Genomic DNA, 25,043 nt, shown 5'->3' on the forward strand with positions numbered 1-25,043 from the left:
GTGTCGTCTCTGTACAGATTGTAAAGCCCTCTGAGGCAAACTGTGATTTGTGAATTTGGGCTATACAAATAAAATTTGATTTGATTTGATTTGATTTGACTTGAATTATCCTCTCTTCTGTCTCATGATTAGCATGCTAGCAGCTGGGGTGTTTATGCCACAAAGTTTTCTTTTTTATTTCAACAACATACCCACCTTCAAGTGAAGCACGAGCCTCCTCTTGTTTAGACTTTGTCTTTCTTTTGCTTGCTCCCGATTCATATTGCCATTTGGAGGCCATCTCTCCACCTGCATACAACTGCCTGTTGGAGCATCTGACCGCTGATTGGTAAGATGCTGCGTGCTGTCAATCGTTGCGGCAACGTGCGCCATGTCAGATTACTCGTCTCTTTTTTTTCTCTCCTGCCTCGGGCTGACTCGGTGCTCTATGTGCCTCATGGCAGCGATGCGCATCCTTTGCACATTTGCAGAGAATGCGCCCCCTTGTGCAAAATGGGGCCCCCCACGGATCATGGGGCCCTACGCACAGCGCGTGTTCTGCGTTTAGGGAGGGGCGGCGCTGGCAATTTAGGTGAAATGGGATGCACTTCTGCTGTGAACGGTTGTTAAGCTGTCTAGGGAGGGAACTCAGAACTGCATTGTAGGTGGGTGATAGGTAATGTCGTAGACCACCTCCTCTGTTCAAAGATGGTTGTTCCAGTTTGACATAGATGGACTCTTTTACTCCTCTTTCAAAACATCTGTCTTCTCTGGACAGGATGTTTACATTGTTGTCCTCAAAGGAATGATTTTTCTCCTTCAGATGTAAGTGGACAGCAGAGTCTGGACCTGAGGAGTTGGCCCTCCTGTGTTGTGCCATTCTTCTATGGAAAGGTTGTTTTGTTTCCCCAAACAGTATTATTTAGTTGTAAAGCCTGAAGCTGCTCCTCTGTCACTAACATAGTTTATAACTCCATGGTATCATAAACTGTTTGATATAAATAATCTAAATTCAAATATACTGTTATATCCCACATTGTTATTTATTCAACTGAACATCACCCTGAAAGTTTTAGTGTAGCACAGAGTGTAGAAGATCAATTGACTACTGTGTTGTTGTTTTTCTTTACTTTTTCTACAAGTGGAGTTTTGTAGTGTATTCCTGTTAGTCATTATATTTCATATGACGTTGTGCTCAGAATGCCGAAAGGCCTTGAAATTGTAATTTCCTAGAGAAAGATATCTGTATACAGTAATTGATAAAATAAAAAAATCATAAGTATAACTAGTATAATAATACTGGACCAGTACTGAGTGATAAACCTACACTTGAACCACAGATAATGATGATGGAATTAGTAAAGCTCATACCAACAATTGGAAAGTGTGTATGTTGCAGCTGCAGGTGTGCCACTGGAAGCAGAATGACATCATGACTTGTAACCAGGCCACTCTTGTCCAGGTTCCCAAGCCTCCTCTGTACACCTCACAGCTCAACCGAGAGAGGCGTCACCATCAGAAGCAACGCTTAGCACAAGAAGCTCAGGTGTGATCCACATTAAATATTGATCGTTTATATTTTTTGCCTTGATGACAGGATGAGATATACGGTGTTTTGTAGGCTAATGCTCACTGACAATGGACCTTAAATCTAGGCAAGCAGAAGTTCAAGTTTGTTATTGCTCAACACCTGTCATTGTTCACAGAGGGGATTTTGTTTCTGAGTCACTTTCTCTGTCAGGATGTAATTGGAATTCCAACTGATGGCCCTCTAAATTGATTAATTTGACTAAAGTTTAACAAACTTTTCTCCCAGCACATTTGTTTCACATGTCAAACAAAGAAGAAAACAAATGAGTGACATGAGTTTGTTTGTCTTGCTGTTATTATTGTAAAGTCTGTCCACTTTGTCCATGCAGATGGTCCAGACTTAAATAGCCCAGTTTGAGATGAACAGGAAGAAACTGGTTACTTATGGCTTTGCTTCCTCATCAAGGCGAAAGAGAAAAAAAACATTTCCATGTTAACATTTAAGTAGAATTATGTATTTTTTTAATTTAGTTTAAGGAGTTTTATAGCAATATTTACAATCATACATTAGAAACATGACATTATGTTTGATTAGAATCTTTTTTATTCCAGTGGTCAGCCCTTGCCTGGAGACTTTGCTCTTCCTGGCAGCAGTCAGGGCTGTGACGCCTGTTCAGAAAGCAGCTGTACCAGGAGCGGAGAGAGAAGGATTTTCAGGAAGCTCTGGAGAGAGAGGTGGTGAGATAGGATGAATAAGGAGGAAAAGAAATCCTCTCTATTGTCACTTCGTATTAAGCATATTAAGCACAGGCTTGACTTTGTTAGTTTGTGCAGTATCATCAACAGGGTGTTAGGTATTATGAAGAGAGAGAGAGGGGCAGGAGGCGTAGTAAGACTATATGACCCATTACATGAACAATTATATGTTTATGCTATGTTTATGTTTAACAGCAATAACAAATTTAGTTAAGAATGCACAGATACTTGCATAAACACTGTTGGGACCCACAGATGAAGTCATTCATTGTGGATTTCAAAATGGACTCTGAACTGAACTCAGTGTCCCAGAATTCCCCATTCTTCACACCTAGGTGCAAAATTCAGCTTTGAGCTACTATTGGTCAGGGTGACAGACCCCCCTCTGATCAGAGAGTCAAAACTCCAGCGCCTTCCTTTGTTCTCTCTCTTCTCCACAAGCTCTCTTCTCCTCGCGCCTCTCTTCTCCTCCAACTTCTTATCCTCAAGGGCTCCTCTCCATCTCCCCCCCCCCACGGGGCTGCCTGCCCTCAAGATCTCTTCTGGGCCTAACAGCTGCGGAGAGCTGCAAGCTTCATTTGCAGCAGGCCCAAAGAACTTCTCCTCACTGCAGCGACACGAGGTCCTGCCAGTATTCCTGATCAGTTAGCACCAGCAGCTGCGACGCAAAGCTTGCCAGCTAACTTCACAATCTGAGGAACATCAAGCAAGTTAGCACTGAGCCGCTATCCCTGCAAAGGAAAGGAGCGAACCGTTTCCTCCTCTGCCGACTTTCATCAGTCCTTGCACAGCAAGAACAACATTCAACAATGGAATCTCAACGTTCTCCTGCAACCACCAGCACCTTTTCTTCAAAGACTGGTAACGTTGAACTGGGCTTAGATAGCATAGCATAGCACGGCTAAGCACAGGACTTTAAACTCTGGTTGATGTAATGCAAATGTGTTCAATTTATGTGTGTCCACTGTTTGAGTGTTATTGTGATCTCAGGTCAGGTTATTGGTAGTTTGCTTTCCTAGACGGCTAATTTGACATTAGTCGAATGATGCTTCACACAGACTCAGGGTCTTTGCATGCAACAAACCATCTTCTATAACCTGGCATCACGTCACACACACACACACACACACACACACACACACACACACACACACACATTCCTTAAGCCTGGAGCATATCACACCCACATGTGATATCAGTGACCACCATTGTTTCTTTGTTCTGCCAGACACACACTCACACACACACATACACATACACACACACACACCTGTATATAGTACATGTTAGTTAGTGTGTTTTCATCTTTGTGTTGAATAAAAGACTTTTTAACCCACATGTTGTCTATTTAATATTGTACAAGAGTGAATGTTGCCAACCTCTACTCTGTCAAGAGCTCCAAAATCCTTCGAATATTACTAGCTGTTATGGTGATATTGGTTGTAGTTATTAAATTAATTATTAATCAGAGTTACAAACAGTTTAGTACCTTTCCTGAGACTGATTTGGTGAATTGGCTTTATTTTCCCTTCTTCAAGGGTGGTGCCCCAAGGTGATCTAATGTAAATTGGATCTTATTAGTAATCATAATTAATAATTGTCCCTGATAATCATTAATTATTATTGATAGCCAAATTTAACCCAAAACTCTTGCATGAAGCACTACATTATGGTGCCTCGTGTGATGTGAGCACAACAACACCAGGATGATGGCTACAGTTAAGCATGGTTTCAGTGTTAAATACACAGTATGCTTGTCTTCATTTGTCCAACAATCCTAGAGCAGATTGTCGAGCAATTAAGTGTCAGACTCTGCGGTTATTTAGATTTAGGGAGAAAATCACACAATCAAACGTACATCCATACTAGCAGTTTAATGAGTTATTAATTATGGTGTGTCCATTGACAAACTAGGGAGATGATAAAAATATTCCTTTCTTTTTACTGAAACCTTTAAAGGAAAAGTTCACTCTAAGTCCGGTGTAGTTTCTTATTCCTCAAAGTGCAGCTGGAGACCCGCGGGGGTACCCTCCGGCAGCAATAATCCATATAACGAGCGTTAATGGCGTCCGAAACGCCATTAACGCTCCTCCATACTGCTCTTCCGCTGCAATCCAAGTGTCCTGAAGTGGTGACATCCAGAGTTTACTCGAAACAACGTCATTTAGTACATTTTTCTAGCCTAAACAGTCACTATACTATATTTGTTTGGAGGCATGCTCCCGCGTTCACGCTAGTCTCCCTCACAGCGTTTGCACTACGGAAGCCGTGCCAAACAAAATCAACGAGACTCGCGATAGATACACACCTGTAGTTACATCCTCCATTAAACCTCAACTAGTGTTCACCCAAAGGCATGCGGGAGACTCCAAGGTCAACTGGAAGAAGTTTCTTTGGTCTGATGAGACCAAAATGAATCAGACTAGATGCTATGTTTTGCAGACACCAAACACTGAACATCACCACAAACATACCATCCCCCCTGTGAAGCATGGTGGTGGCAGCATCATGCTGTGGGGAGAGGGTTTAATGAATGAAGCAAAATATAGGGAAATCCTGGAGGACATCCTGATGCAGTCTGCAACTACTACTTGGGAGAAGATTTATTTTCCAGAAGGACAATGACCTGAAGCAAACAGCTAATGCAACACAGAAATGGTTTAAAGACAACAAGGTGAATGTTCTGGAGTGGCCCAGTCAAAGCCTAGACCTCAGTCCAATAGAGAATTTGTGGCTGGACTTGAAAAGGGCTGTTCACACCCGACCCCCATTCAACCTCACAGAGCTTGAGCAGTTTTGCAAAGAAGAATGGAGTAAAATTGCAGTGTCCAGATGTGCAGGCCTGATTAAGATCTATCCACACACACACAGATTCAGTGATTGTATTGAGGCCAAAGGTGCATCTACTAAATACTGACTTTAAGGGGCAAATACTTATGCAGTCACTTATTTTACATTATATATATTCAGTTAATTTACATCAATTTGTAGAAATCTGTTTTCACTTTGACACTGAAGAGGTTTTTTTTGTTATATATTTTTGTTTTGTATATATTTTCTATATTGTCCATGATTCCATTTCTAAAAGCAATGAAAAGGGGAAAACAAATATATATTTATATATGTTAATGGGAGATATGAGATCTCAATATCTGCTCTTATGGCAAGCAAAATGATTTGTGACAAAGCCCCTGCAGACCAGACTAGGAAACCCGTTTAATTCGCTGAGTAGCACGTTACCTTCCCTTCATTAAATTGCCATTACATTGTCACTTCCGCCGGTAGGCTTTTAATGTGAAATCTAACAGGAAGTGGACTATCATACAACCGCCGGCGTTACAGCGCCGTGCCACCGCTGAAGTCGATGAAACAGGGTATAACAAGCAGCGTGTTCAGTAAGTACTAAGTATTTCATTAAAATATACAGTAGCGTAACCATGACAAGCCATGACAGTTTGATGCGTTGTGTAGCCATTTTTTATTTACTAAAACTGTCGGCTTTCTTGTTTAAAGGTCGCTTGCCGAACACAGGTGTATCATAAATTAGCACTTGCTAACAGTCACAGTCAGCTTAAGACAGTTATCAGAGTTTTCGGTCACCAGGGTGGACTGACTCGTTAAAATTAAGGTCATTTGTATGTTCGGGTGTCAGTTATTTTATTTATTTTTTATATTTTATGTTTGCCACGGTAGGAATGTAGCGGCTATATTCACTGAGTCCGTCACACCTGGTGTGGGGGGATGGGTGGTTGGTTTCGCAGCACAATGCACTTGACTTGATCACAATTTGACCGGAAGTCATGCTTATGTGGGCTACGATAATCCAACCATATTGAAGTGGGCAAAGTTTTTAGAGCCATGCTTTTCAGACGAGGCGCAGTTAATATCGAAGATTTAGTGTTGGTTGGTTATAGTCATTAAACAGTGTAGCAAGCCAGGTTTCGCTTAGAATATTAATTAAGAATGTAGTGGATGTGTAACCTAAATCATGCCAGTGGAAATCAAATTCAGAGAATATATGTGTATATATATATATATATCATAGAAGAAAATAATAAATGAACAATATGTTAAATGAAGGATTTGGGGGCCCCACTGTACTGATTGATTTCATTACACAATAAACTCAATATTTCACAACTAAGTTCAAACTGGATTTAACAGAAATTGAGATGGAATAGCACAATAAAAAAAAAAAGAGATGGTAAAAATGGAATGTTTACGCTTGCTGTTTTTCAGTTTGCTAAGGGGAAGAGTCCATATGCTACTTGGGTAACATATTGTTTAAAACCCTGTAACCTTATTTTACTAGAACTGATGCCTAAGCTATCTCATTTTTTATTAATTTCTTTGCAGTTTGATCCCGATCTGAGTCATTTAATATTTAGTATCTGCCGATACCAAGTCCCGATCCGATACTTAGCCCAATATTTTCTTAGATAATACAGCTGCATTACGAAAAAAAACACCTGCATCCAAGCTGTTCTTAATAGCTTTTTTTTATTTTGTTGAAACAAAGTAAATACTTTCATATGGCTCTTTCTTATTCTGCATACCCTATTGCAACATTGGTTTTCATTAGTTTAACAAAAACAACAAGTAAACAAAGTCAGTAAGTAAACCCTGATCCTCTACCACAGAGGTGGGCTGGTTATCCGGAGCGATGAATTCAATGACCTCTGTAATATTTGTTGCCATGTCGCTGACTCGAGGATATTTCTTTTTCCTTTGGAAAGTATCCACGAGTGTTTGTTGCTTCGGTGCCTTTGCCTGTATTGCTTGAGTGAACTCATGTTTTTGTTTATGTGCTAAACAGATAATAAGAATTTTTTATCTATTATTATTTATTGTTTCTAGAGCAGCAACAGTAAAGCTAACAGCAGGAACATCACTATATAAACTAATATATCACTGGAAATGAGTCAAAATGTAGGTAAACATAAATACATATTCCTTAAAATCATAATATTGAGTGAAGTTTAGAAAGGATAAAGAATACAGACGTCAGTCAGTAACAGCCATTCACCCTGTCCTCCTCCCTCTGCTGAGGTGATGCACTGCCTGCATGTATCACCTCAGCAGCAGCTTCGTGGCTGAAAACATTTTTTTCTCATGTTGACCCTTTTCTTTAAGAGCCCCAGCATTTTCTTGAGTTTGACAGTATAAAGACAGGGCATGAGCACACCACTACCACTTTTTCATAAATTCAAATTAGTCATTATTCTCGCTCTTTATCTACAGTGTGTATTTTTTAATACATTAAGCAACAGATCAAAAAACAATTGTAGTGGACATAATTTTTTTTTTTGTCTTATTTTTTTCTTACAGGACGTGGTTTATTCACCCAAGGTTCATTCTGCAAAGGAGACTTTGTAGTTGAATACAGGGGAGATTTGATTGATGATGACAAAGCCCAGAGGAGAAGAAGCTCTTACCACTCCTCATGCTCTGCATTTTTGTTTGCATTCAAGTGGAGAGGGAAAACATGGTGGTAAGATTTTCAGTTACTATACTGCTTTATAGTTATATACATTGTTAAATTTGACATACAGGCTTGCACAATCAGTGATCGCCATTTTGCCATCTGCTAATATGATCCTGCAATGTAAATGAAATACATTTCGAAATGTATCAAAGTTAAAACAAATAATAGGACCTGTAGGAGACTATTTTCATTTCTGTAATATTTTCCCCCTCCCTTTACTTGTTTTTTTAATCCTTTTTAAGTATTGATGCCTCCAGAGAAGATGGTTTATTTGGGTGTTTAGTTAATGATGATGCTCTCATGGGTAACCACTTCTTCTTTTCTACTTTGTGTATGGACTTTTAACTTTGATGTGAAGCAAGACTTATTTTTTGTAAGATTTCTACATGTTTTATCCTGCCTTAGGACAACGGATAAAATTTAGCAACTGTGCTAACTCCGGCATATTTACATTGATGCTTTTCGCTGATATGTTGATTAATATGCATTGTCCTAATCAAATAGATAAATAAATAAATAAAAATGAACACAGACATCCAAATTGTAAGATGAAAAAAATTGATGTGGAAGGAAGACCACACTTATGTGACATAAAGGAAGGTGAGGAAATTACATATGACTATGGAGGAGATGACTGCCCATGGCGAATGCAAGTTTGTGTCACAACTGCACAGTGTTTAAGTGTGTAGGGTTTATTGTCTCAGAATAACATGGTGGTTGAATGTAGCGTCATTTGAAAAATAAATGAAATCTAATCAATCTGTGTATGAATACTTTCACGAATTTATGACATTTAGGACAGATCTGAACTTTAATAGACATGTTTTCCTTTGGCAGAAATATTACTCTAATCGGGGACATTCACAACGTCCCCACAGTGCACTTTTACTCTGGTGTACGAGTACAAACTTTTTTTGTTTCTGATGACCTGGAGACACCACAAACGTGGTGTGTGAAATGTCCCCACTAAGCTTCTTGTTTTCAAGATGTGTGACAGCACACAATAGCTGAAGTAATTGTAGGAAAAAATGCAGTAGAATTGGGTGTTTGTTTTCCTCTGAAGTCTGGTGTGTAGGCATGTCTTTATCTTTAGAGCTACGTCCTTAAGGAAATGTATTACTCTAATTGAATATTATTAGTGTTAACATCAAATTGACCAATTGCTTAACATATTTTTTATTTTTTTTCTTCCATGAAATCATTGCAGACGACCACAACCACAAGGGATGTTCCTCCTGTCACAGGCTCCAACCATGCTGTCGTTACAGAGATGGAGATAACTGATGCTTCTTGTCCACAGGACACTTATCAACAGGTACGTTCATAGTTGATGTTAACTTCTGGAGTCTCTGTGAGTCTTCTTTTAGTGCTGTTGTTATCTTTAAGCAAGTAAATGCAACAAGTAAGGTCAATATGAGGGAAATCTATTGTGAATCAGGTGAGCCATACAGTTTGATCTACTGCACCCATAAGGCAGATGATTTAAGGGACATTTAGGATAGATCTGAACTTTAGTAGACATTTTCCTTGGACAGAAATATTGCTCTAATCAGGGAAATTCATGACGTCCCCACAATGCACTTTTACTCTGGTGTACGAGTACAAACTTTGTGTGAGGTTTCTGATGACCTGGAGACAACTGGTCCCCATAAATGATGACAACGGGGTGTGTGAAATGTCCCCACTAAGCTTCTTGTTCTCAAGATGTGTGACAACTAGACTTTTAGTCAAGACTGCCTAAACCGAGACCAAGACACTACCAAGACCAGAGAGTATCGAGTACCAAGACCAAGGCAGACCAAGTCAAGACCAAGACTAGTTCAGCTCAAGACCGAGACCAAAAGAAAACTATTTTTTTTTGCCATTTTGCATGAGTTGTAGAACATAAGCACCATATTGGGTTCAGCTGCTTAGTATAAATGTGAGATTGTATTATTTCAACTACAGGCACAATAATACAGAGACAGTGCATGTATCATAATGCATTAAATATGTGTAGCAATTGCATGACCGCTATTTCTACACTATTTGAGGATTGACTTCTTGAGTGCTGTTAAGGACTGACATGACTATAGTCCCAAAGTCATCTAACAAAATAACAAGCCTCCAACACCACCCTGCACCTCAAAAAAAGTCTATGGGAAACATGTTATGATTTAAATTAAATATGATTTAAATTGTACTTAATTTGTAGATGAAACGTGAATTTTAAATATAAAAGATACACACAATTATCAACTTGAAATTGCATTATTTCCAATTATAGTAGCCAAATTACACCGTATAATATCAGCATCACTGAAATGGCATAGGCCTAATGCTTAATCAATCACAACGATATGCAAATATTATTCAAAGGCCAATGATGCCATATATTTATTCAAAGGCCATTATAAGCACAATGTTTCACAATGTTTTCACAATGTTTCCATGGAGGGTTTCCACACTGTCCAGGCTGACAGGGACTGCACTATGAGCGGTAAGCGCAAAGGAGGGGGGCTTGCTGTTTATGTGAACAACAGGTGGTGCAATCCTGGTCACATTACTATCAAAGACCGCATCTGCAGCCCGGATATTGAACTGTTAGCTGTGGCTCTCCGTCCCTACTATGTACCCCATGAATTCTCACATGCTATTGTCGTGGCTGTGTATATTCCACCGTCCGCTAACCCGACGTCGGCATGTGACGTCATCCACTCGACAATAGCCGGACTACAGACTGCTCACCCGAGTGCTCTCATTATAATCTCGGGTGACTTCAACCATGTCTCCATTAAAAAAACACTCCCGAAATTCACCCAGTATGTGACCTGTAAAACCAGAGAGGAGAAGACCCTGGACCTGCTGTATGCTAATGTAAAGGACGCATACACCTCCACGTCTCTCCCCCCACTGGGAAGATCAGATCACAACCTGGTGCTTCTCACCCCCTGCTATGTGCCTCTAGTGAAGAGGCTGCCTGTGACCACAAACACAGTGAGGACATGGTCAGAGGACTGCTATGAGGCACTGCAGGGCTGCTTTGAGGTGACTGACTGGAATGTACTCTGTGAGCCACACGGAGAGGACATTGATGGCCTTACTGAGTGCATTACGGACTACATTAATTTCTGTGTGGAGGGCATTGTCCCAGCAAGGACTGTGCGCTGTTACCCAAACAACAAGCCTTGACTTACAAAAGAGGAGGAGCTGAGGGACATTCAGAGGGACCTGAATGTCAAGATCAAAGAGGCTAAGGACGGCTACAGAAGGAAGCTGGAGTGGAAACTCCAGCAGAATAACATGAGGGAGGTCTGGAGTGGTATGAGGACCAATACCGGCTTCAGACCAACTAGCAGTGGAGCTGATGGTAGTGTGGCTAGGGCCAATGAGTTAAATCTATTCTTCAATAGATTTGACACTGCAGCCCTGGCCCCTGCTGGCTCTCCTGTTGACTGTCTCCAGCCACCACAGCTTCAGACCCCCCCTCCTCCTCCTGCTAGCACCCCATCCAACTTCTTGAGCACCTCACACCCATCCCCCACTCCTCACACCTACTCTGGCTCCCATGCTACCTGGCCTCCTCTCATTGTGGTCTCCAACTCTCCCCCTCCTCGACCTGCACTGTTTACACCGCTTCATGTCAGGAGACAGCTGAGCAAACTCCCCGCCGGTAAGGCTGCAGGCCCTGACGGTTTCAGCCCACGGGTTCTCAGAGCCTGCGCCGAACAGCTCTGTGGAGTGCTTCATCGTGTCTTCAACATGAGCCTTAGCCTCCAGAAGGTCCCTGTGATATGGAAGACGTCCTGCCTCGTTCCAGTGCCAAAGATGCCGCAGCCCAGTGGTTTCTCGGACCGGTGGCACTGACGTCACATATCATGAAGACCCTTGAGAGACTCGTCCTGGAGCAGCTCAGGCCTATGGTCAGGCCGCACCTGGATCCCCTCCAGTTCGCCTACCGGCCCCGGATTGGAGTCGGGGATGCCATTATCTTCCTGCTGAACCGTGTCCACGCCCACCTGGACATGCCGGGGAGCACTGTGAGGGTCACTTTCTTTGACTTCTCCAGTGCTTTCAATACCATCAGGCCTGCTCTACTGGGTGACAAGCTGACGGCGATGCTGGTGGATCCCCCCCTTGTGTCCTGGATTGTGGATTACCTCACTGGCCGACCACAGTACGTGCGCTTGCGGAACTGTGTGTCAGATGCTGTGGTCAGCAACACCGGGGCTCCACAAGGGACTGTCCTCTCTCCTTTCCTCGTCACACTTTATACCACGGACTTCAGCTACCAGACAGATGTCCCCATTATGGACATCTAAATCTACCCAGCTCAAACCAAACTGGGGACAAGTAGTGGCGGCTCCAGAGATTTATTACTGGGGGGTCCATGGGGGGGGGGGCGGATTGTTTATAGGAGGTGCTAGTGAATTCTGACACAACAAACACCAAAAAAATAATCTTAATAAGATTTATTGATCCCAGGTTAATATACTGTACATAAGGGTTTTGTGTTTTGCTTTACTTCAATTATCAAAACAATCATACAATCAACCCAGTATTTATGTCCCCTAACCAAATAACATGACGGCACAAAACAAAAACAGCAGCTGATCACCATCACTCCAAAACTAAATAGAAAGGGTTCCAGATCTTGTCCGACTTGTGTTTCAGGCTGTAACATGTAACATCATAAGCACTGTGAATTATTTTAACAAGCACCACAGAGAACATCTGTAGATTTACAAAATAGTGCAACTGTGAGCAGCAACAAATGTAGCACAGTATATAGTTAAATATACAAAGCCATCTAACAAAATAAACTGTTACAGGCTACATAACTTGTGTGTCACTCCTCTTGTGTGTCCTATAAACTCCTCTCCACTCCCATCCTCCTCTGTTCTCCCCTCCTTTTAGGGCTCCACTGAAACTAACAAACAATAAGTAGCATAATTCAGACCTGTCAAAAAAGAATTGTGTACTCACTAGTCATAAGAGAATGATCCGCCTGTTGTTGTGATTAGCTGCGAAGCGGTCAATGACTGCATCCACATCCAGTTCTTTGGTCCTTTTTGGAGCTGATTGCCAGCACACCCAGATTGCTGGTTCGGGCATCTCCACTTCTGTTCCTGAGGTAGGTTTTTAAACGCCGTAAGCAGGAAAAACTCCTCTCACATGCAGCTGATGTGATGGGCAGTGTCATGGAGATGCACACAAGTTTGCACAGGTCGACAAAAGCATCCTTGTATGTCCTCAATAGCACCAGCACATCATGGGTGGTGCTGACAACGTCCCCACTTTGTTTTTTCCTCACAATAAGTCTTTTTACCTGGTGAAGTTCTGCTCCAAGGTTTTCCTCCAAGACTCTATAGTGTATAGCCATGGGCAAAAGGGCATTTTTGTCCATGAATGTCTTGTGTTTGGGGTTAACGGCTGCTGCTCCTTTCAGAATGTGGCAGCTTTCAGAAGAAAATCGCCTGTTCAATTCACTGATTAATCTGTCGATTACTGGGGAAAAAGCAGTGCTTGCAATAGTCATCTGAAGTTTCCAGTGGCTCTTTTGATCCTGTTTGGCTGTTCACCACAAACTCCAGCAGGTGGCGGGGCTGTTTTTTTCTCCTCACTTGTGGGCACTGCATGTCAATGCTAAGTGACTCACACATGTCACTGGCACAGTCCCAGATTTTTGTCCATGTTTCAGCATTGCGTTTGTCATTGAGGGCATCAACAACTGCAAAGACCAGGTCAATGGCAGATGCCAGCTCCAAATCTGTGGCCTGTAGATGATCAGATAAGGTTTTTGTGAGACTAAATATGCTCTCCAGCATATAGATGTGCAGAACAAACTGTGCATCAATAAGTCCAATCAGTGATTTCGCTTCAGTAGCTCTATGAGCATTCGTCTGGTTGCTCACATCCACAAGAGTTGCTAAGATAGAAGGGATTGTTCTTTTTATTGCCCACAGTGTAGAATATTGGCAGGCCCATCTGGTATCTGATAGTCTTTTCAGTTCTGCTGTTCGTTTAGTGGGCTCGAGTTCTTGCTGTTTCTCCATGAACACCTTGTGTGTCACTGCCCCAGAAAAAAAGTTGTACAGCATCTGGACTGTTGCAAAGCATTCTGCAACTGGTTTCACATTATGCACACAGTCAACTAAAACTAAGTTTAGTCTGTGCGCTTCGCAATGGATGTAAAGTGCATGTGGCACTTCTTGGCGAAATTTTTCATGGACACCGTTGTTGCACCCGGACATGACAGATGCCCCGTCATAGCACTGTGCAATGCATGCATTTTTGTCTATGTTGCACTTAGCCAATGTCTGTTTAACTGACTTGAGTAAAGACTGTGCATCCAAGCCATCTGCAGGGATAAAGTCCAGAAACTCCTCATGAATGTTGTCATTATTTAGGTAACGCAGAACAACAGATATCTGCTCTTTCTTGCTCACATCTTTTGTTTCATCCACCATTAGAGCAAAGTGCTCTCCTAGCTTAACCTCGTTGCTTACTTGTTCTCTCACCATGCTGGACATAATATCAATCAGCTCATTTTGAATATCATGGTGCACATATTTAGCATTACCGGGTCCACTAGATAATTTCTTTGACACAGTACTGTCAAATTTCCCCAGCAGATTTAACAGTTCAAGGAAATTACCTCTGTTGGTGGACTGCTCATCCTCTCTGTGCCCCCTCCGTCCAATCGTTGACAAGCTGTAAACTGCAGTGACTCCACCACTGCTTGCATGTACTGCCTGTTTTCTTGTACAATCTTGCTATGTCCAGTATCAAGGTGCGTCAAAATCCTCGACCCGCTTTTCTGTTTTTCCTTAAACTCACACCATCCTTCCATGGCTAGTCTGTGAGAAGCACTTGCATTGTGCTGAGCCAGTTTCTCTGCTCCTTTTCTCCAGTTTGTGAACCCGGCATGGGTGAAGCTCTTTTCTGTGTGACTCGGCCCATGGCCAAGGTGGTGGAAAAAATGCCTACAGGCATAGCAAATGGACTCATCAATTGACAGCGAGTATTGCAGCCACGAATACTGTTTGAACCACAAGTAGTTTAAACTCCTTAAAGTTGGCTGGGAATGGGATCCAAATCTCTGACGCGTGTATGACTGGAGTTGAGGCCGCCTCGGTCCCTCTGCTGGGTCTTGGCTCAAATCCACAGGGCCACCAAGATTCCTGCCGCCCGTGACCACAGCTTCACCGCTCGTTGAAGCACGCCCTTCACTCTCGGCACCGTTCTCATTTTCGTGTCTGTTAGCATTACCTCCGGTCTCAGAGTCAGAGTCTGTTGTTGCTGGAAATAAACCCTCTGCGGATGCAGCAGTCGCCGCTGATTCCGCTGACGCCGTTCCAGTTAATGCCTCTTCCTTGTCTTCATCCTCCCCTTCATTCTCATTCTCCACGTTTGGCACCATCACTCTTATCCTCCACGCTGGCGCTGGAATGTGTGTGTGATTCGCCGCAACCGCCATCGTCCACTCTCACTCGTTTTTTTGGGATAACGAAAGTAAATCGGTCCATGATGCTAACTCGCAAGCTAGCGGTTAATAGCCTACGCCAAGCAACGTCAAAAGGTCAAATGTAACGTGCCGTCTGCGTGCGAAACCAGCCAATCAAATCACGTGACACAATAGCAGCAAGGGTCATCATCATTTAAAAAAGTTATGCCGGTGGCGGCAAGGAAGTAGATCCGATGATTAAATGGCTCCTCGGGATCCCCCTGCTCCATGTTGATCCTTCTGAAGATCCCTGAGAACCTCTTCTCTAAAGACTTTTTTAGTGCTCTAACTATTGTCACAATCTGCGGCAGCTGCATCTTGTTGAGGTAAGTTCCAGGACGGTGGGGACCAACATGCTGATGGTAACCACAATATCTCCTTCTGTGAGGTCTGTTGCCTCAGAAAAAGGCTCAAGCACAGTACAAAGGTCTTTCAGCTTGGGCCCATTCTCGGACTGAAAACGCAATATTTTCTGTATCACATTCGCTGCACATTTCTGTGACAGCCCGGTGGTCAAGTGTGGTGAGCGCTTTTAACTGTCTTAAGGTGCTATTCCAGCGTGTATTGTTAGCTGCCGGGATAGATTTATTAGCCCCAAAGTGGGTCTCAAACATGTCTCTGACCTTAGAACTGCTGTGAAGCAGGGTTGTGAACTTGGTGGCCTTAGCAATGGCTCTTGCAATTACCTTCACTTCTTTCATGCCATCACTGACGACCAGTTGGAGCGAGTGTGCGAAGCAAGACAAGCGTTCACCTGATGACCACGGCTGTTCAAAGTCTTCTACGTCCTCCCACATCATTTCATCATCAAGGTCATCGCTGTCACTTTCAGGTTGCTCTGAGTCTGGCAATCTCACTTTAAGGGCCCGCTTCATGTTGGATATGTTATCCGTCAGAATGAAGCTTATTTTGTTGCTAATGCCATACTCCTCAACAATTTCATCAAATTCTGAGGTGATTCGTGTCTTGTACTTATTTGTACCTCGTAATACAACAAACGGACCAGAGACCAAGACGTGTAGTTGACTCTTTACTGAAGCATCACTTCCTATCTGAACACTCGCGCATGCGCGCTCATTACATATCCAAACCTGCTCACTACATCTCCCCCTTTAAACTGAGACTTTCCACTTCTTTATAGAAAACTGAAATCATATGCTATTAAAGCCTAATGCAGATTTTACCTTCTACGCAGGGGAACAGATGACATGTTAACCATCACTGTAAACATGAGCATATATGTAAACTGGTTAGATTAACTGGTTGATTTCAATGCTACATCACTTATCACATCTCATTTTCTCTTCTTCTTTTTTTTTTTTTTTGAACATTAAGGTAAGTACATAACCTAACTGAGAGGTAGGGTAGACTGCCTGATCCTCTCTGTTGTTGTATGGAGTTTATTCTGCTCCATGTATACACACAACACTAAACTACAAATTCAGTCTTTTCACAGGCTTGACTTCCCTGCCAGCCCTGGTGTGTTGTGCAGAGTCTGGCTGGTCCTTAGACGATGAAGGCACCACTCTCAGGTGAGAACGGTTTCTCCGGAGACTGCCGGTGGAGGTTTGAACCACATAAGAGCGTGGTGTCCCTGCTGAGCCAGAGACGACTCCTGTGTGTGTTGTGTTCCGTATCCAAACCTTCTGACCTGGCTTGAGAGGTGGTGTCTCCTGTGCTCTGTGTCGTCTGTTGTATCCCTCAGCCTGTTGTCTTTTCAGCTCCTGGTCTTTCAACTCAAAAGCCCTTAAGTCCGGCCAGGCTGGTGTGAGGGTGTTTGGACTCACCGGAAGGGGTGTTTGAATGTTTCGCCCCATCAGGAGCTGTGCAGGTGATACTCCATGAGCAAGAGGAGTTGCTCTGTACGCCATGAGTGCTTTGTGAGGGTCCTCACTCTTCTGCAGCAAGGCTTTGACCGTTGCTTTGTGGGTAACGGGGGCTACTGGTTACGTGTTGAAAGTTGTAATCCTTAGCAAAATCTGCAAACTCAGTGGCAGCAAACTGTGGTCCGTTGTCTGTGACGAGTGTATCCGGCACTCCGTGGCGGCCAAAGATGGCTTTCATCTTCTCGATCACAGCTGTTGCTGAAGTGCGTGTAAGATTGACAACTTCTATGTAACGTGAATAATAATCAATGACAACTAAGTACTGACCCTTCTTCCACTCAAATAAGTCAGCTGCTAGCCGCTCCCAAGGGCGTGAAGGCAAGGGTGTGGTTATCAGAGGTTCTGTGGCATTTTGACACTCTTTAGCGCAAATTTCACACTGACGTACTTTCTCTCTGATTTGTGTGGTCAGCCCTGGCCACCACACTGATTCATGCGCCCTGGCCATGCATTTCACCATGCCTTGATGACCCTGGTGTAGTTTGTCCAAGATGTCGTTTTGCATGCTTAATGGGATCAGTATCCTGTTTCCTTTCATTAGCAGGCCATCTACCATTAGCAGGTCATTTCTGTATTGCCAGAAGGGCTTTAACTGTGGTGCCGAACTGTTTCTTTCCCACCCTGTGTGGATCAGGGAGGACAGCTGCTTACACACGGGGTCTTCCTCCTGAGCTCTCCTTATTTGTAGCAACTTCTCAGGTGAGGCTGGGAGCTGCTGAATGACCTCCTGGATATGAGCGTTCACGTCATTCTGAAGCACAAGGTCATCCTCTGTTGCTGTCGACTGTAGTGGCGCTCTTGATAAAGCGTCGGCTGCCACTAGGTTTTTTCCTGGTACGTGTATGATCGTGTAGGAAAAACGCATAAGTCGTAACCTAAATCGCATGATGCGAGGTGGGACGTCATCAAGCGGCCTTGAGCTGAGGAGACTGATCAACGGTTTGTGATCTGTTCGCATCACAAAGTGCAGACCCAGGAGGTAAGTCTGAAATCTTTCGCAAGCCCAGGTGACTGCAAGGGCCTCCTTCTCAATTTGAGCATATCTGCGCTCTGTCTCAGTCATACTGCGGGATATGAAAGCCACTGACCTCCAATCTCCTGAGTCTTGAAGCTGAGACAGCACCCCTCCTAACCCATATGAAGAGGCGTCTGCTGACACTCTTGTCGGTTTGTCTGGGCTGTACTGGGCAAGGACAGCAGATGAACTGAGCTCGTCTTTCACTCTATCAAATGCACTCTGCTGCGCTGCTCCCCACATCCACATGTTTTCTGCTTTCAGGAGTTCTCTAATAGGTCCTGTGAGCTCTGCAATGTTAGGTGAGACCTTTCCCACATAGTTGACCATTCCCATGAAGCGCTTCACATCGGACACGTCTGTCGGTGGTGGCATCTCCCTAATCGCTCTGATCTTCTCTGGATCTGCATGTATGCCTTCTGCACTCACAACATGTCCAAGAAATTTGACCTGCTTCACGGCAAACTGACATTTGTCATTTAGAGTGAGGCCATGCTGCTGCAGTCTTTGCAACACTTTATGCACTCTCTCATCATGTTCTGTGGGGGTGGCACCGAAAATCAGGATGTCATCTGCATGACATAAGGTTCCCTCCAGGCCGTCCAGCAGTTGCGTCAATCTCTTCTGGAAGTGCTCAGGGGCCGATGATATACCAAAAGGGAGACGATTAAAGCAATAACGACCAAAGGGCGTGATGAAGGTGGTGAGTGGGGCTGAAGCTCTGTGCAAAGGCACCTGCCAAAAACCAGCAGTGGCGTCCAGTTTGGAAAAAATTCTAGCTCCGGCTAGTTTAGCTAGTGTTTCATCAACTGCTGGAAGAATATGTCGCTCCCTGCACACATTTTCATTCAGGCGGGTTAGGTCAACGCATATTCTAATTTTTCCATTTGGTTTTGGTACTACAACCATACCTGAGCACCACTCTGTAGCTTCCTCTATGGGAGAAATAACACCCATTTCCTCCATCCTTTTTAACTCTTCTTGGACTTTTCCCCTTAATGGCAATGGCACGCGACGTGGCACAGCGAGAGCAAAGGGAGAGGCATTGTCTTTTAGTTTAATTTTGTATTCTCCCTGTAGCTTACCTAAGCCAGTGAAAACTCTGGGATATTGTTCTTTGTAGCTTGTTTCCGCTGTTGTGATAGCCTGTACTGGATTGAGCAGGTCAAGGTCTTGTATAGCAGGTAATCCCAGCAAAGGAGTCACTAAACCTGGCACAACGTACACCTGCTGCTTTGCTACAGTTCCATTATGGCTAATCTCTGCAGTAAAATGTCCGTTTACCTCTATGGGAGCGTTGCTTGGTCCACACAGTCTTTTGGTTGTCGGTAACAGCCCCCCGTGTAGCTTTTTTGAGTACAAGCGTGCTGGGATAGCCGTCACTGTGGCGCCCGTGTCCAACTTGAACACCATCTGCTGGCCATTCACTGCAACTGACTTCTGCCAACATGTGTCGGATTTTGTACAATTCACTGTGCCCAGGAACAATGACTCAACTCTCTCATCCAAGTCACTTTCTTTAATTTCCTCCATTCTCATTTTAGTTTTACAGACAGCGGCGAAATGTCCCTTTTTCTTACATTTCTTGCACTCAGCAGTGCGGGCGGGACATGCATTGAATGAGTTTTCATGTATCCTTCCACATCTGCCACATTTATCATTTGCATAATTTTGCACTGTTCTTTCCTTCGGCTTAAAGCCACTCTTCCCATGTGGGGAGAATTTCTGTTTGAACTTGAATCCAACTGCATCCATGTTTGCCTCAGTGGCATCAGTGCTACTTCTTAATACAGGCTGTTGCTTTTTAATTTCCTCACTTTGTCGGATTTTCGTCGTAGCTTTCACAAGAGTTAGCTCAGAATCTAGCTGTAATTTCTCTGAAAGTGCGTGGTCTTTGATACCTACGACAAGGCGGTCTCTGATCATCTCATCTTTGAGAACTCCATACTGGCAATGCTCAGCCATTTTATGCACAGCTGTAATAAACGCTTCTGCCGTTTCTCCGGGCTCCTGGCGACGTTTGTTGAATTTAGCTCTCTCGTAGATAACGTTATGCTTGCAAATGAAATGCTTGTCAAACACTTCTTTTACTTTGTCATAGTTTTTCTTGTCCCCATCCGACAGTGCTAACGTGTTCAGAACATCATCCGCCATATCTCCCATAGTGTACACTAGGGAGTTCACTTGATACTCTTGACTTTTTTGATTAATTGCTGCTATGCGGAATCTTTCAAAGCGTCGGCTCCAATGTGGCCAACTACCGAAGTCTCCGAAGTCAAATGCTTCTGGTGGACTAATCGAAAATAGAGAATCCATTCTGTTTTACTTTCCGAAGGCTCCCCTCTGTATCATTGACCGATGTTGTGTCAACGTAGCTTCACGTTAGCTCTGCTAGTTCACTCACTTCACTGGAGTTGGCGAAAAGTTCTCTTCCCGTCGGTAAACTGCAATGAACCTTCCGTTTACTTGCGTCGGGTAGTTGCTTTCTTATCAGAGGCGAGGACGGTCACTTCTGACACCATGTCTTGTACTTATTTGTACCTCGTAATACAACAAACGGACCAGAGACCAAGACGTGTAGTTGACTCTTTACTGAAGCATCACTTCCTATCTGAACACTCGCGCATGCGCGCTCAATACATATCCAAACCTGCTCACTACAATTCGTTCACCACAGTGCTTCCCTGTGAAATGCCGACAATCCAGCAGAAAGGATTTTTAACTGTAGGAGTCCTTGTCTTCGCAGGCAATATGCGCAGTAACCCCAAGGAAGGAGCGAAGCCTCCTGTCAGACCAGAGGTCGGTTGTAAGCGCAACACTCGCCTGAGCTTCCACCGCTTTGATGATGTCATCCTTAACCTTACTGACTAGATAAGGTATCTGCTTCTCTGTCAAGCTGGTCCTAGACACAGGAGTGTATTTGCAGTCTATGACAGAAAGAAAGTGTCTAAAATTTGGATTTTCTACTAGAGACAGGGGCAGAGAGCATCCAATGGCATGGTCCTGGAGGATGGCTTGTGTAATGGCCTGTTGCCTGGATGAATGGGCATATAAGTGGATTCTTTGCGCGAAGGAAGGTATTGTCTGCTGTGTGGTGTCTGCCATTGCCAGTGATGCAGGTCCTGCTTTGTACTCCAAGTACCTGCAAAATAGGGAAAGAGACATCTGTAAGACATCTGTTCATATTCAACCACAACCAACTGTCTTGCAAGTGATATGAAAATTAAGTGTACAGTCTTGTAAGGGAAATTCTCCTTTGTGAGGTTGAGAGTTGCTAAATCTCAGAAGAATTGTAGACTCAGCGTGATGAATCGGATCTCTTTAATACATGCAGCATGGAGAGAAGACCTGAAGTGTTCTCTCCCGTCTTCCAAATGTTTCTGACTTAAACACAAAACAGAGTGGGGGGTTACAACATTTCTTCCCAGAACAATGACCCCTTGATGTTTGGTGGATCGTCTCTTTCCCAGGACAGTGACCCTTTTGATACTTCATTAGAATGTAAATTTCATCTACCATCTATCTTCCTGTAACACCCCAGACGAGAGGCAATTGTCTCTCGTCTGACTCTGACACTTACGGCAAAAGGGGTTTCTCCCCTTTTGCTCTCACATCCTGATATGGTGTTTACAGTATATTTCTTACTCAATGGAAAACTATTTAATTTCTCACAAGTCTAAACATCAGGTCTTTGCATTATGAAACCTAAATCCAATCCAGTATGACACATTAACAGATCATCTCTGTATTTGACTTTATCTTTTTGCATAACTGCAGCACTATGCCTGCTCCTCCTGTCAGCCAACTAACTCATGTGTATTGCTGCTGATAAGAAATGAAACCAATCTTAACAGAAAATACACTTCTGCTCTATAAGGTCTGATGTTGTTCTCTACAGAATCTGTAGCTTAAACCATTCTGCAGCTGTAGTGGCATGATAGGCTCATAGGGCCACACAGAAGTGGACTTAACCGTGTTAACCACATCACACATTATACATACATGTACCATAAGGCTGTGTGTGTGTGTCTGTGCGCGCGCTCTCACGGATTGACAGACTGTGTGCAGCGACACTGTGCCGTACCGTATCCACCCCCCCCCCTTAAGACAGTGATGAAAGCCATGATCCCAAACAAAGAAAATACTTTCTTTATGTTGTACTGGATGACTGCGGTATGGAGAGTCCCACCATATGTGACGGCACAACACCTGACTTGGACATCAACTACATCGCATCTGTCACCACTATTGAAGAAGAACCCTGCTCAAGTCAGGACCCCAATGGCAGCGTAGTTGTTGGTGCTTTCCAAAAAAAAATGGCAAAAGAGTCTACAATAAGAGACACTTCTGTGTCCATTGCAGTAAGCCATATGCCAAAATTGCAAGGCATCTTGAAAGTGCACACCAAGATAAAATGGATGTGTCAAGAGCTCTTAGCTTTCCAAAGGGATCTAAAGAGAGAAAACAACAGCTAGAATATATTCGTCACAGAGGCAACTATGTTCATAATGCTGCTGTCATGGAGTCGGGGAAGGGACAACTTGTCCCATTGAAACAGCCACCAAAAGAAGTGCAGGCAACTGATATCATGAGCTGTGCGTACTGCCAAGGACTCTTTACAAGAGAGGTTCTGTGGCGACATGTGCAAATTTGTAAACTCAAGCCTGGGTCAATCAAACCAAAGCCCGGAAAGAACCGTGTTCAGGCTCTGTGTACATACACAGGTCTTGTGCTTTTGCATATGAACAGGCACTTGTGGGAAGTTGTCAGTGCTATGAATCCCAGTCCTGTCAAAGAAATTACAAAAAAATGACCGCGTAATTACTGAGTTTGGAGAGCACATGCTCAATAAAGGTGGGATGACAGCAAAAAATCAACAGTGCACTCGAGAAAAAATGTGTGAACTGGGACGACTGCTGGCTAATGCCAGGAAATTTACATATTTACATTACACAATTTACAATAACAAAGATGGAGGATTTTATTAATTATACCTAGAGTTGGTCAGAGCTGTCAAAGTGACTTGTGGCTATGAGAGCAGCACAAACACTTTTGCCATTCCGTTACTTGCAACTAAACTTGGAAACTCTCTGGTAAAAGTCAGTAAGCTCATCAAAGCTCAGGCGCTAATATCCAATGATCAGGAACTTGTGAAGCATGCCACAGAATTCCAGCAAGTGCACAGTGAAAAGTGGAATGCAATGGTTTCTGCAGCAGCACTGAGGAACATTGTTGAAGCCAAGTGGAATGCACCAACTCTAATTCCCTTTTACTGAAGAAATTCAAAAAACGCACCGGTTTCTAAATGACTTCCAAGGTGAATGCAGTGGTGCGCTGTCCGAACGTCCTTCTACAAAGGCCTGGATAGATCTGGCAAAGGTCTGTTTAAAACAAACCCTGCTATTCAACAGATGCAGGGAAGGATGCATTTTTGTCAAGGGACACATCTGAGCCCCATGAGGATTTGAACTGGGCACTGTCTGAGGTGGAAAAAAGCTCTGCAGACATTTCTCAACGATTATCATCAGAGGAAAGCGAGGCAGACCAGTTCCAATTCTTCTGACTTAAAAAATGCTCTGTGCATTAGACATCCTTGAGAGGCTTGAGGGGTTCTTAAAGACAATTGTTACATGTTTGCGAGACCTGCAGCTATGTCACACTTCCATGGTTCAGACTGCATTCGTGGCTTTGCAAATGCGTGTGGTGCAAAGTGTCCCAAGGCATTGACATCAACCAAACTGTGAAAGCATTCTGCGACCCTTTCAACAGTCCTGAACAAGACAGACATGGAGATGGACCAACTGGCCAACTTTCCACGACATCAGACTACATCGTGAGTTCTATCGACTCGCTGAGAAGACGCTGCAACTCGCGAAGATCAGCAAAGTTTTTATGGCACTTGAGCAGGAAAGATTGGTCGAGTTCCATGACAAGAATTTGAATGAAAACACAATTGATCCAAATAGTATGTTTGATTTCCATTTTCCTTTGTCTACCATTCTTTTTGTTTGACCAGATTTATAAGCTTGGTATGTCTCCTGCAGACAAAGTTCTGGGTAGTGTTGATAAAGATGGGTGCAGAGAGGAAGGAAACCATTCACCTTCTCTTGATGGTATTTTTTATTTAGTTTTTAAGTAGGTTGTTGTACCATTTATTTTTGTCTCATATTCAAGATGACGTCTTTTATGGTACATTTCCTCACAACGTTCAAATACATTTGCAAATTAACACAAATATAGAATTTTAAAACTTTAATCTTTTATGGCACTGAAGTGTTTTGACACTTTATGGTCAGCATTGTTACAGCACAACTGAAGAACATGTCTGACTAAATTATGTATTTCAGCAGAAAATAATGTTGCAGGTAATGAGGGGGATAACATCCCACTAACACGCAAGAGACGCAAACAACCATCAGCAGAGGATGGCGCATATTCTGGAGATGGTGCTGTAAGACCTTCTTGCAAAGGTGAATTTTTACACAAGATCAGTAGATGAAAAGCGTTTGAAAATAAACAAAAGATTCCTTCCATCTTTTCAACCCTGAGTTTGGGGGTGCAGAGGCATTGTTGATGATCAAGTAGAATAAAACAGTCACAACCTGGTATAGTTTACTGCAACCATTACTTTTACTGAAAATATTTGAATTACATTATCCCAATTCTGCTTAAATTCTTCAGTAACATTTGCAGTGAAAGATATTTCCTTGTAAGTGTGATATTATTTATTTTACTTTAAGTATAGGTAAAGTAAAAGATCAGAATACTACGCCCACCACTTCAACCAAAAATATAGAAATATAGACACTGCATTGGCTGCTGGATTGTACCTCAACGTCGCCGCCATATTTGACCTGGCAAAGACTCGCCTGTACACGAATACAAATAAACAAGGGAACTGTGGTT

The 25,043-nt window shown here is 43.2% G+C and overlaps 1 protein-coding gene across 8 annotated transcripts in view; it reads left to right on the forward strand.

Annotated features, from left to right (window-relative positions):
* Nucleotides 1–5,585: 5,585 nt before the first annotated feature.
* LOC311253821 (uncharacterized protein) overlaps nt 5,586–25,043 on the forward strand; it is a 45,651-nt gene continuing 26,193 nt past the window's right edge. For 5 of the 8 annotated variants that reach the window (XR_014621935.1, XR_014621936.1, XR_014621937.1 and 2 more), the window contains exons 1-4: nt 5,586–5,660; nt 7,594–7,756; nt 8,958–9,065; nt 24,485–24,607. Coding sequence is in view for 1 of the 8 variants with exons in the window: in XM_084384296.1 (XP_084240422.1) it covers nt 7,709–7,756; nt 8,958–9,065 (156 nt within the window). In the remaining 7 variants the exon portion in view is untranslated. The remainder of the gene's footprint in view (nt 5,661–7,593; nt 7,757–8,957; nt 9,066–24,484; nt 24,608–25,043) is intronic. The other 3 variants (XR_014621939.1, XM_084384296.1, XR_014621938.1) reach the window with 2 other exon arrangements.

The sequence above is a fragment of the Pagrus pagrus genome, assembly GCF_965226575.1.
Source record: "Pagrus pagrus genome assembly, contig: HAP1_SCAFFOLD_49, whole genome shotgun sequence".
Classification (NCBI taxonomy): Eukaryota; Metazoa; Chordata; class Actinopteri; order Spariformes; family Sparidae; genus Pagrus; species Pagrus pagrus.